Source organism: Molossus molossus, unplaced genomic scaffold (genome assembly GCF_014108415.1).
Source record: "Molossus molossus isolate mMolMol1 unplaced genomic scaffold, mMolMol1.p scaffold_m16_p_5, whole genome shotgun sequence".
Classification (NCBI taxonomy): Eukaryota; Metazoa; Chordata; class Mammalia; order Chiroptera; family Molossidae; genus Molossus; species Molossus molossus.
This window is the reverse complement of record NW_023425388.1, coordinates 58,458,274-58,470,376: the sequence shown is the minus strand read 5'-3', so window position 1 is coordinate 58,470,376 and position 12,103 is coordinate 58,458,274. Positions and strand designations below refer to the sequence as shown.

The following is a 12,103-nucleotide window of genomic DNA, read 5'->3' as shown; positions in this document are numbered from 1 at the left end:
AGAGCCTTAGTTCCTCCATGGTGGAGAATGGTTTTTTGAAACCAAGATAAAGGAACACACACACACACACACATCTGTATTTCTTTATATATCTATTTATATTGAAAATCATTATGTGCCTGTTGGTATCTCCAGTTCTAATCTAATACAACAGGGTTTGTTCCAGTTGTCTCCTTTTCTTATGAATAACTTCTTTTTCAGCAGTGAGAAATCTGGTTCCTATTAATTTCAACATGTTTATTTATATGATCAGTCCCCCCTATATGTAAGCAGTGTCCTTTCTCTGCTGCCACCTACCCCCTCTCCCCACTTTGGATATGACACCTCACAGTGTGGCACTCCTACACCATACTCCTCTCCCTCCTCAGGCTCTTCCCTTGTTGGGCTGTCTCCCTGTGCAGACATCCTTCTTATCCTGCTTGGGATCCAACAACCTGCATGGTGTCCCTCTCATTTGAAGATGTGCCCCGTTCTCACCTAGCTCAATCATCTCTGGAATACATATCTTCACACTTTATTAGCTTGGCCCCACTTAGTGGCTATTGGATTGAGTTTTCAGGAAGGGCAAGGCAAGGGCCAAATTATATTTCTAATGATTCTATACTAAAATACTAGCTTGTTGAAATGTTTTTAAATCTGAATACTTTTTAGGTTATATTCTTAATTGCTTAGGATCCCCAGACTACATCTTTCTATTTGGTTATTATTGGTATACACTTTGCTGTGAACTTAGAAAAGTAGTTTTTTGCTTATCTGCCACATTTTGCTTAACTAATAGCCCATGACGATTTTAGATATTGTATATTCTATTATTGATTCACTCTGTAATTATAATTATGTAACCAATTATGTTCTTTAATAAAAGGCTATACCATTTCCAGTTATTGAAACAACTTGCTTGCAGTTCATTAAATATCTTGGAAAAACTTTATATAAAATAATATTTATTTTATTGTTGAGTCTTAATAGTCTCATGTTTATTCCCTTTGTGTCTCATTTTGCATGTTTAATTAGTGTTTTCCTTTTTCTTTGAGCTAATATCTTATACATATGTTCATTGTATCAGTTTATATATACATATTTATATATAATAATTATATTTATAAATGTATATTTTTATATATTATATGTTTATTGTATCAAGTTTATATTTACATAAATATTATATATAACTACATATACATATAAAATTTTCAGTGTTTATATATCTCTCCTCAGTTAACGGAAGAACCTATATCTTTCCATTTTTTTATCAAAATGATTTTTAGAGCCCTGGCCAGTTTGGCTCATCAGTTAGAGCGTCGGCCCGCGGATCAGAGAGACCCGGGTTTGGTTCCCGCTAAGGGCACGTACCTTGATTGCAGTTTGTCCCCGGCCCCAGTTGGGGTCATGTGGGTGACAGCCAGTCGACTTCACATTGATGTTTCTCTCTCCCTCTTCCTTCCTCTCTCCCTCCCGCTCTATCTGAAGATAAATGCAAAAAATGTCCTGGGTGAGGATTTAAAAAACAACAAAGATTTTAGAGAGGAAGGAGGGAGTAGAAAGAAGGAGGAACATCAATGTGAGAGAGATACATCGATTGGTTGCCTCCAGCATATGCCTGGACTGGGGATTGAACTCTCAACCTGGGTATGTGCCCTGGCTGAGTGTATGGGACGATGCTTCAACCAACTGAGCCACACCCAACTAGTGCTATCTTTCCATTCTTAAATTTCTAATGCCTCCAACACTGCCTGGTTTAGGTCCATAACAGATCTTTAATTTATTAATCAGAAGCTTTTGTTTGGAGCATGTAGTATACAACATGGAATTACAATATTTAAAAAACAACAACAAATAATTCTCAATTTTTTTAGAAGCTGGATAAGAAATCATCTCCATCCACAGGAAGTCTGGATTCTGGAAATGAGTCAAAAGATAAATTATTGAAAGGAGAAAGTGCATTGCAGCGAGTCCAGTGTATCCCTGGCAATGCCAGCTGCTGTGACTGTGGTCTGGCAGACCCACGGTGGGCCAGCATCAACCTGGGCATCACCCTGTGTATCGAGTGTTCTGGGATTCACCGGTAGGTAGGCCTGCTTAGGGTGGGAGACTTCTTTTGGATAAACACACAGTGTAAATTATCAAGTCCCATTGGTTAAAGGGCTTTTCCCACTTGCCTAATTTGACTGCCAGCTTGTATGTTTTTACCTTTGTAAAGTTGATGCAATTCTCGTTTGTGAAAAGCTTTTGAGGACTTCAATTCACCATTCATTGTATTAAATAAATCATAAGATGTATTTCTATTTATATACTTGTTGAGGGCTAGAGACTGCCACATTGTAAGAGAAAAGTAATTTGCATAATAAGCAAATAGAGATTGATAGTTTTATATATTAACAGTCTTTTTTCCCTACTTAGGAGTCTTGGAGTTCATTTTTCAAAAGTACGTTCTTTGACTTTAGACACCTGGGAGCCTGAGCTTTTAAAGGTAAAATAAATATTTGATTAAAAATATTTTCACATAAAAGTTCAGTTATTTAGAATCTTGGTTTACAAATGTATGAATTTCTTAATGCTAACAATGAACTGTATTGTTTTGGAATATATCAGAGGCTGTTTTGACAAATCTGGTGTTTTCATAATGGGTTTAAAAATTGCTAAGTGTATATAGCACTCTTAACTCCAAGTCAACTCACTGTTTAAGAAAATCAGTGTTCCTACATTTTTATGCTTTCTCAAAAAATATCTTAAGTTCTGTACCTTAATTTTAATATTTTATAATTGTATAAATTCTTGAAAAAAAAGATATGAGACATACTGCTATAGTAAACTCCATAATGGATTGGCAAATAGTATATTGTTTTCATTAGGTTATTTTAGCATAGGACTATTTGCAAATTTACATTTATCAGGGTAGTAGTCATCAAACCAATATATTCTTTTCCATGTGTAAGGATTCATATCTATGAAAATGTCATAAATAATTTTAGATCTCATCTGTGTTTCTTATTTACAAAACTCATAAGCTAATAGTATACTCCTTTTAATTCGCCCCATTTAGTTTAAATTTAATTTAGTTTAGTTTAATTCGCCCCATTTAGTCACAGTATATTCTTCACTTATTTCTTGTGAAACTGTGTTCTTAACATGCTTGTGTTTTTACTTCAATCTATAAATAAACTAGTAATCCTGTCAGTTATGTAAAGTAAAAAATTTGCTTTGTAGGATTATTGTGTAAACATCTAAATGAAAGTGATACATTGGCTCTTAAGGTAAAGCCCTAGTTACATAGATTTTGTTAATTGTTATGAATTCAAAGGTGAAGAAAGTGAAGGAAGAGGGGTAGAAATCTAATCAACTTTGTGTATAGATATAAACTCAGTGGATTCAATTTAGAAAATCTGAAACACAGCTGTGTGGTTCATTAAACATATGACTGAAACTGTTAAACAAAATGTTTTGAAATACTTATATATGAAGTGTAAGGAGAAAATAGTTAACTTTAGTTCTGAGTTTAAAATTTTACCTGTCTGGCCTTAGACTTCTTTTTTCATTTAATTTACCAGACATTGTGAATAATATACAGGATTGTGCTAGCTATGGTGGAGGAGTACAAACTAGTAGAAGGTGGGTGAGGAGAAACCCTTTTTTGTAGGGTTGGTAGTTCTCCGGGAGAGGTATATTGGTGAAGAATGGCAAATGGTGCTATTGCTCTCAGCTCTTGTTTCATTTTGCTTTAACTTTAAACTTTTTTGTGGAATGAGCAATTACAGAATATGCAAAAGGAATTAGCTAGCTGTACTTGCTTTCATGACTTTTATAATATTTTTAGGAATTTCTAGCTTATTTTTCTATTTTCCTACCAAATAGCTTATGTGTGAGTTGGGGAATGATGTTATAAATCGAGTTTATGAAGCTAATGTGGAAAAAATGGGAATAAAGAAACCACAACCAGGACAAAGGTACTATTTCAGTTGTCTTAACATGCTATCTTTTTTCCCCCTGATCAGAAATATAGCTATGATTTTATTTCACTATAACTGATATGTAATACTGAAACAGACCATTTAGAAGAAATCATTACTGTTTCTGTTAACATGTGGCTATTATCTTTTATTGATTAGACAGTCAATTATAATCTCTAGATAAGAATCTTAAAAATTGCCCTGGCTGATGTGGCTCAGTTGGCTGTTATCCCACGCAACAAAAGGTCTCAGGTTTGATTCCCCATCAGGGCACATACCCCCGTTTTGGGCTCGATCCACAGTAGGGGGTGTGTAGGTTCTCTCGCATTAGTGTTTCTCTCTCTCTTCCCCTCTCCCTTCCTCTATCTCTAAAATCAATAAAAACATTAAAAAAAAATCTTAACTAAAGTTCTACATAGGAATGTAAAAGTTCTTGGCAGTTAAAGTAGACCAAAATTCTATTGGTGGCCATCCTTTAAAAAGAGGTAATCTGTTCATTAGTATATCTAAGGATCAAATTTCTACTATGTACAATGAATAATTTTACATTGTGAGCCCTGGCTGGTTTGGCCCAGCAGTTATAGTGTCCGCCTGCGGACTGAAGGGTCACAGGTTTGACATACCTGGGTTGTGGGTTTGATCCCTGGCCCTGGTCAGAGTTGTGCAGGAGGCAACAAATTGATGTGTCACATCGATGTTTCTTTCTGTCTCTCTCCCTCCCTCCCTCCCTTCCACTCTATCTAAAAATCAATGGAAAAATATCCTCGGGTAAGGATTACCGTAAATAATAATAATAATAATAATTTTAGAATGTGAGACTTAGTTCAGCAAAGATTTGTTAATTACATGCTTTATACATAGCATTATGATGTTGTAGAAGTAAAGGTGACAGAGTAGTGGAGAGTACTTAATTGGTGTGTTTGAAATTATGCTTCCATTTCTGTACATGGAGGCTCATTGAATAAAGTGGCTAATAGTACCTTTAAGATACGTAATTTGTTTGGGTTTTTTATGGTTTTAGTTTTAATGGTTCTTTATTTTTAGTGTTAAAATTTTATTTGTCAGTGCTGGCCAGTTTGGTTCAGTGGTTAGAGTGTCGGCCCGTGGACCAGAGAGTCCTGGGTTCCGTGTCTGCTAAGGGCACATACTTCTGTTTTAGATTGTTCCCTGCCCTGGTTGGGGTTGTGTAGGTGGCAACCAGTTGATGTGTCTCTCTCACATCGATGTTTCTCTTTCTCTCTTCCCCATTCTCTCCCTCCTGCTCTATCTGAAGATAAATGCAAAAAATGTCCTCCGGTGAGGATTAAAAAAAAAAAAAATTTGTCATAATTCTGTGTTGGGATTTTACATTTGACTAAATCCTTAATGTGTAATCAATACTATTTAAATTTATTGCTCTCTAAATCAATCTCAATTATATCAGATTACTAATTTGCTAAAGCATGGCTGTTTGAGTTACTTTAGACCTTGAAATATCCTATTTGAGCCAAAGACTTAAGCATTTAAAAAAGATACAAGGAAAGGTATAAAATAGACTTGGCATTTTATGATTCTGTAAGAAATCAAAAGTTTAAAATGTGACATCTTTTCCTTCGTTAAGTTAGAAATGCCATGTTGTTTTAAAGTAGTTGTCTTACGAAAAATCATGACCATCAATAGTGATAGTTTAGTATGTGACATTATTGGAGTAAAAGCGAAATGAAAGCACCAAGACTATATATAGAAATGAGTAGAGAAATTAAGAAAATGGGAGAATGCTATGTTGATTGTGATTTTTTTAAAGTTAGCTTACTATTTGTATTTTATTTCAACGTGAAATCACAGTTCATTAAATATTTAGATGAAAAATGTTGCATAATGTCACAAGTTCAGTTTTAACTAGTATTACATTGACTTTCTTTGAAATAGTCAATATATAATGGCTTTTTTTTCAGTATTAGTCATGCTCAGAGACTGAGCAGAACATCATTACATTTTTATGTTTACCAGACAGGAGAAAGAGGCATATATCAGAGCAAAATATGTGGAGAGGAAATTTGTGGATAAATATTCTATATCATCATCACCTCCTGAGCAGGAAAAAAGGATTGTTTCCAAAAGTTGTGAAGAAAAGAGACTGAGCATTTCTAAACTTGGGCCAGGTGATCAAGTTAGAGCATCTCCTCAAAGTTCAGGTATTACAACTTACTTGTGTGTATAAATATTTTCATATGCTGATGACACTTTCTTAATCTCTGAATTAGTAGCCATTGTAGATATTTTTAAGTGCTAAAAACCTGTTTTCTTCTACATATTCTAAGGAAAAGTTGGATTTCTATGTCTTTAAAACTATTAAATTTAAATAGGTCTTGGTAATTCAGATTTCTAGGTAATGTGTATATTCTAAGGAATAACACTGCTTAAAGTGCAAGGGGATATGGGAATTACAAATCTATCAAGGCAGAAAGTCCTAAATATCTGATTAACCACCTAACATCCTTCCTATTTTTTCCTCCTAAATTTTTCCCAATAACATTTTTTTTCCTGCCCTTTTCCCTTCTTATGGCCTGCTTTGTGCTTTGCTAACTTGCATGTCCCCAGTGGTTGCTGTAAATAGCGACGAGGCCAGGCGGGAGTCTCTGTTCTGTCCTGATGAGCTAGACTCACTCTTCTCCTACTTTGATACTTCTTCAAAACTACGTAGTAGTAAGTACTACTCTTGTGGAGCATTCCAAGTCTGTGCCAGTGGTCATTGTGCGGTGTGGCCATTTCTCTAGATGTTACCCATTGTCTCAGAATTACACATTACTTATAATAAATTAAGCTTTTTACTTCCCCTTATATATTATGGGGTAATGAGATGTATATACAACTCTGAAAATAAGTTTATTTTCAGGCTTTGTGATTGATTTATATTTTGATAAGCTAAGTGTTCAAAAGGATTAAAATTGTATTAAATGTATTCTACTGGTGGTGGCTGAGTTTACATTGATCTATCAGTTCAGTTTAAGACCTCATTGTTTGTGGGAGGTTGTTTGCTTAATGGCGTTTTTTTTGGCTTTCTTTAAAACAGTCAAAAGTAATGACAGTGGAATCCAGCAGAGTTCTGATGATGGAAGAGAATCTCTACCTTCTACAGTGTCAGCCAATAGTTTATATGAAACTGGTGAGTTTGGTGAAATTCAATGTTAATTGGTATTATTTGCTGAAAAATACATGTGCCAAGTGCCTAGTCTTGATCTAAAAATTTCTAAAGGAAGTGGTTAGTCTTTTGGAAGATGGAGTAGTACAGTTAAATGAAAAGGCAGCTATTTCTTTTCATATTTGAAAGTTCTCTCCTAGATGTACATTCTTCTGAGCCTCATGATATGCTAACAGTGCCTTGGCAATAACTAAGGATAATTTTTTTCTTAACATTTTTTTAAATTTATTGATTTGAATGAGAGAGAGAGAGAGAGAAAGAGAGAGAGAGAGAGAGAGAGACATAGATTTTTGTTATTCCACTTATTTGTGCACTCATTGGCTGATTCTTATGTGCCCTGACTGGGGATCGAACCCACAATCTTGGCATATTGGGACGATGCTCTAACCAACTGAGCTACCCAGCCAGGGCTAGCTAAGGATAATTTAAAAAGTTTTTTTAGAGCAGAAGGATGGAAGGGAGGGAAAGCAAGAGAGTGAGAGAGTGCAAGAGATAGATAGACATCAATTGGTTGCTTCCAAGTTGGGGATTGAACTTGCAGTCTAGGTATGTGTCCTTGACTGGAATTGACCCTGAGACCCTTCGGTCTGTGGGTCAGTGCTCTTTAACCACTGAGTCAAACTGCCCAGGGTGCTAAGGATAATTTTTAATCCACATGAACTGCATGTCTTTATTGCTCATCTTTTTTTGTAGCTGTTTTTTCTTATTAGGAGAAAGAGATCAGCAACTTCCTCCTACTAGGTTTTTCTGTGCTTTACTGACCTGTGTTTTACTCCTATAATTTCTCCTTCATGATTTTTAGTGATTTTGGTCTTGTAGAATACTCAGGGTAGTAAGTATTCTTCAAATTATTTGAATTGCTTATACTGCAAATTGTGGTGGTTTTGGATCATCCTAGGGATAAAGTAAGGTGTCATCTGCTAGTAAAATTCTTTAGGGATTCTTACTGCTTCTTCTGAGCCTTTAAGTCCAGTTTTTATTGGAATATACTAGTTTTAATCTAGCACAGAGTAATTAACCTACCTATTGGATACTGGCAAGACCACAAAAGCCTGGCATACCAATTGATGTGTTTATAAGAGAAGAAAGTTGTTTGGGGAGTAATTAGTCTATTGGAAATAAAATATCTTTGTGAAATTGTTAAATTAATGAGTGGTTTGTTATGCCACAACTTTCACATTTTGATATAGTTAAGAGTTAACATGAACATAAACTTTATCTTAACCATTTTTAAATGCACAGTTCAGTGGTATTAAGTCTCTTCACCTTGTGTGAATCACTATCACTACTATCCATCCATAGAACTCTTCATCTTATAAAACTAAAACTGTCCCTATGGAACAATAATAGCCATTCTTTCCCTTCCCAAGAGCTCAGTTTTAATGATGTGTTTGTGTTTGTTTTTTCAGAGGGAGAAAAGCAAGATTCTTCTGTGTTTCTTGACTCTAAACATCTTAATCCAGGACTACAGCTTTATAGGGCTTCATATGAAAAAAATCTTCCTAAAATGGCTGAAGCTTTGGCTCATGGTGCAGATGTGAACTGGGCTAATTCAGAGGAAAACAAAGCAACACCACTTATTCAGGCTGTATTAGGGGTATGGATTTGTACCTTGAGGTTTTCAGTAGTAGTAAAACATGTAAAAGTACAATTCATTTGGTACATGGTTTTTGTATTATTTTTTGGTTTTAGAAATGGGTTGGAAAATTGGAGAAGAAGCTAGTAGTGATTTCTGGGCATCACTTTGTTGTGAGCTCAGTTTTTTTCTTAATGGGAGAGAATTCTGGTAATGAAAGTAGTGTTTTGCTAGATCACAAACTACAAGTTGAATCTTTATTAGAAGTAGTTCTTGGGAAGAAATAATGTAGTTTATCATTTTTCTGCTTTTGCTAGGTGGGTATTTTCTGTTTAAAGGAGAAAGAAATAGATTATTAGAATAAACACTGTTTTTAATGGAAATAATATTGTTGTTTGTTTTTTTTTGTTCTTCTTTCCTTTAAGGGCTCTTTGGTGACATGCGAGTTTCTCCTACAGAATGGTGCTAATGTAAACCAAAGAGATATACAAGGGCGGGGACCACTGCACCATGCCACTGTTTTAGGGCACACAGGGTAAGCTGCTATAGTGCTTACATATATATATTTAAGTAGATTTTAATTGAAAATTACTTTTGCTTTAAGGGATGGGTTGGAAAATAGAAGCAGCTAGTAGTGATTTCTGAGCATCACTTTGTGTAAGCTCAACTTTTTTTCTTAAAAAATTTTTTTAGCTCTGGCCAGGTTGGCTCAGCGGTTAGAGCGGACCAGAGAGTCCCGGGTTTGGTTCCCACTAAGGGCACATACCTCGGTTGTAGTTGTCCCTGGCCCTGGTTGGGGTCATGTGGGTGGCAACCAGTCGATGTGTCTCTCTCACATTGATGTTTCTCTCTCTCTTCTCCCTTTTCTCCCTCCTGCTCTATCTGAAGATAAATGCAAAAATGTCCTCGGGTAAGGATAAAAAACAATTTTTTAAAAATTGATTTTTGAGAGAGAGATATTGAATTGTTGTTTCACTTATGTATTCTTCATTGGTTGATTCTTGTATATGCCCTGACTTCAGATCAAACCTGCAACCATGGATTATTGGGATGATGTTCTAACCAGCTGAGCTACCTGGCCTGAGCTAATACTTTATTTTTCTTAATGGAGGAGAATTCTGGTAATAAAAATAGTGTGTTTTGCTAGATCACAAACTTTTTCTCAAATTAAGGCCATTAAGTAGTGTATGTAAAATGATACTTTCCTATGACTTATATTGTCATGATGGAATCTGAAATTTAAAAAATCTCATTCAGAAAAAAAGCTGTTACTTTTCAAATAAGAAAATTCCAAATCTTGCTTTGACGTTCACTTGTCATTTATATCATTCAATTTCAGTATTTAAAACTTAGTGAAATTATGATTTTTGTCAGACAATAAGACTGTGTGTGTACATATGTTATGTACATAACATACACATTTTGGGAGAATTTTGTAACATTTGACATTTTAGTTTTCCCACAGGGCGGCTAACATCACTTTTAAAAAAAATTAATCCTCTCCTGAGGATATTTTTTCATTGTTTTTTTTTTTTGTTTTGTTTTAAGAGAGAGTGGAAGGGAAAGAGGAAAGAGGAGAGAGAGAAACAGAAAAACATCGATGTGAAAGAGACACATCGATTGGCTGCCTCCCGCATGTGCCCCAACCGGGGCCTGGGATTGAACCTGCAACCCAGGTATGTGCCCTTGACCAGGAATTGAACCAGGGAACCTGAGACACTTTGGTGTGCAGGCCTGCACTCTAACTCTGAGCCACACTGGCCAGGGCTAAAGTCAAATTTTAAGGTAAATTTTTTAGTTTGTGCTATCAATATTGTGACTTCTGTAGCAGTATTTAGACGCACAAAACGTAATGCCATGAAAATAGATGTCCTATTAGAAGGTATAAATCAAGTCAAAATGTTGGCCTTATATGAAAAATTTGTGAATGGGTGATTGTTTTTTAAAATTTTTAGTATTATTATTATTGTTTTTTTTAATCCTCACTGGAGGATATTTCTTCATTTTTGTTCAGATAGAGTGGGGGGAGGGAGAGAGAGGGAGAAGAGAGAAACATCGATGTGAGAAAGACATATCAACAGGTTGCCTCCCGCACTACCCCAACTAGGGCTGGGATGAACCGCAACCTAGTTATATGCCCCTGACCAAATCAAGCCCTGCGACTCATTGGTCTGCTGGCCAACGCGCTAACTGCTGAGCCAAACTGGCCAGGTTGGGTGATTGTTTTTTAATAAAACGTCTCAGGATATCCAATTCTTATTACCTTGACAAGTAAGCTGTTCTTTTTTCTGTTTATTTATAGCATCTTCTATTATTTGTTTTCTTTCTCTCAATCAGTAAAGAGATTCAGTTCAATAACTTCATCATAAAAAACTTTTCTATACTTAAAAATGATAGTATTTAACTCATTTGTATTTTGTTTTTAAACAATCATTCTTTTTCCCATTTTACTTCATGGACTCCATTTATTCATTCTTTCATGTTTTTTTATTGTTATCAATTTCTTCAAGTTATCATATTTTTGGAGTATTGTGGGGGATTACTTCCCATTCTGCTATTGTATTATTAATATCTTATGATGTTAATTAACATTACCTTAGCTTTCTTCTTTTCCAAATGATGACCTTGAGTGATTTTTGTTTTAAGTTTATAGATATCTGTGGGCATCTTTTTATGATATTCTCTGAGGGTAAAGACCATAATTTATACATCCTATTATGCCATATAGCACCAGGTTAAATATGAAGCTGTCTCTAGACTTGTAAATGCTGAGTATGGTAAATTTTTATTATTAGAGTCAGTGTTCAATAAATATTCGTAGAATGAAGAAGAATTTGCTAATGAAAATGTTATTTCTTTAAGTTAGGTAATGCTTTTAATTTTTTAAGGGAAATACTAACTTCTTTCTTAATTGCATTATCTCAAAAATGCTCTTTGCTTAAATAGGCAGGTATGTTTATTCCTAAAACGAGGTGCCAATCAACATGCCACTGATGAAGAAGGGAAAGACCCGTTGAGTATAGCTGTGGAAGCAGCTAATGCTGATATAGTGACCTTGTAAGTGTTTTCTTTTTACTTCATTATTTCCCATACAATATATTACTTGTATGGGGTTTTAGCATAGAGTTTCCTGTGTAGATATGAACTTTAAACTTGGCCGGTTGTTTACTATATACCATATATTTCTCTAAGTACATTAAATGTATTAAGCATTTTACATACATGAACTTGGTTCTCACAAAAACCCTGTGAGGAAGGTATTATTATTATTATTAGCCTCATTTGAAACCAAGAATTCTGGCTCTAAAACACATGTTCTTAGCCACTTCTGTTATACTGCATGACCAGTAGGAAAAAAAACCCAGTGATTTCTATAAAATAGATTCTTTTTTTTAAATC

At 35.0% G+C, this 12,103-nt stretch overlaps 1 protein-coding gene across 5 annotated transcripts in view; it reads left to right on the top strand.

Annotated features, from left to right (window-relative positions):
• Nucleotides 1-12,103, top strand: part of ACAP2 (ArfGAP with coiled-coil, ankyrin repeat and PH domains 2) — a 155,627-nt gene that overhangs the window by 131,943 nt on the left and 11,581 nt on the right. For all 5 annotated transcript variants that reach the window (XM_036243331.1, XM_036243329.1, XM_036243333.1 and 2 more), the window contains 8 exons: nucleotides 1,857-2,065; nucleotides 2,401-2,470; nucleotides 3,853-3,944; nucleotides 5,937-6,121; nucleotides 7,000-7,092; nucleotides 8,538-8,725; nucleotides 9,130-9,239; nucleotides 11,651-11,761. In XM_036243331.1, coding sequence (XP_036099224.1) covers nucleotides 1,857-2,065; nucleotides 2,401-2,470; nucleotides 3,853-3,944; nucleotides 5,937-6,121; nucleotides 7,000-7,092; nucleotides 8,538-8,725; nucleotides 9,130-9,239; nucleotides 11,651-11,761 — 1,058 coding nt within the window. The remainder of the gene's footprint in view (nucleotides 1-1,856; nucleotides 2,066-2,400; nucleotides 2,471-3,852; nucleotides 3,945-5,936; nucleotides 6,122-6,999; nucleotides 7,093-8,537; nucleotides 8,726-9,129; nucleotides 9,240-11,650; nucleotides 11,762-12,103) is intronic.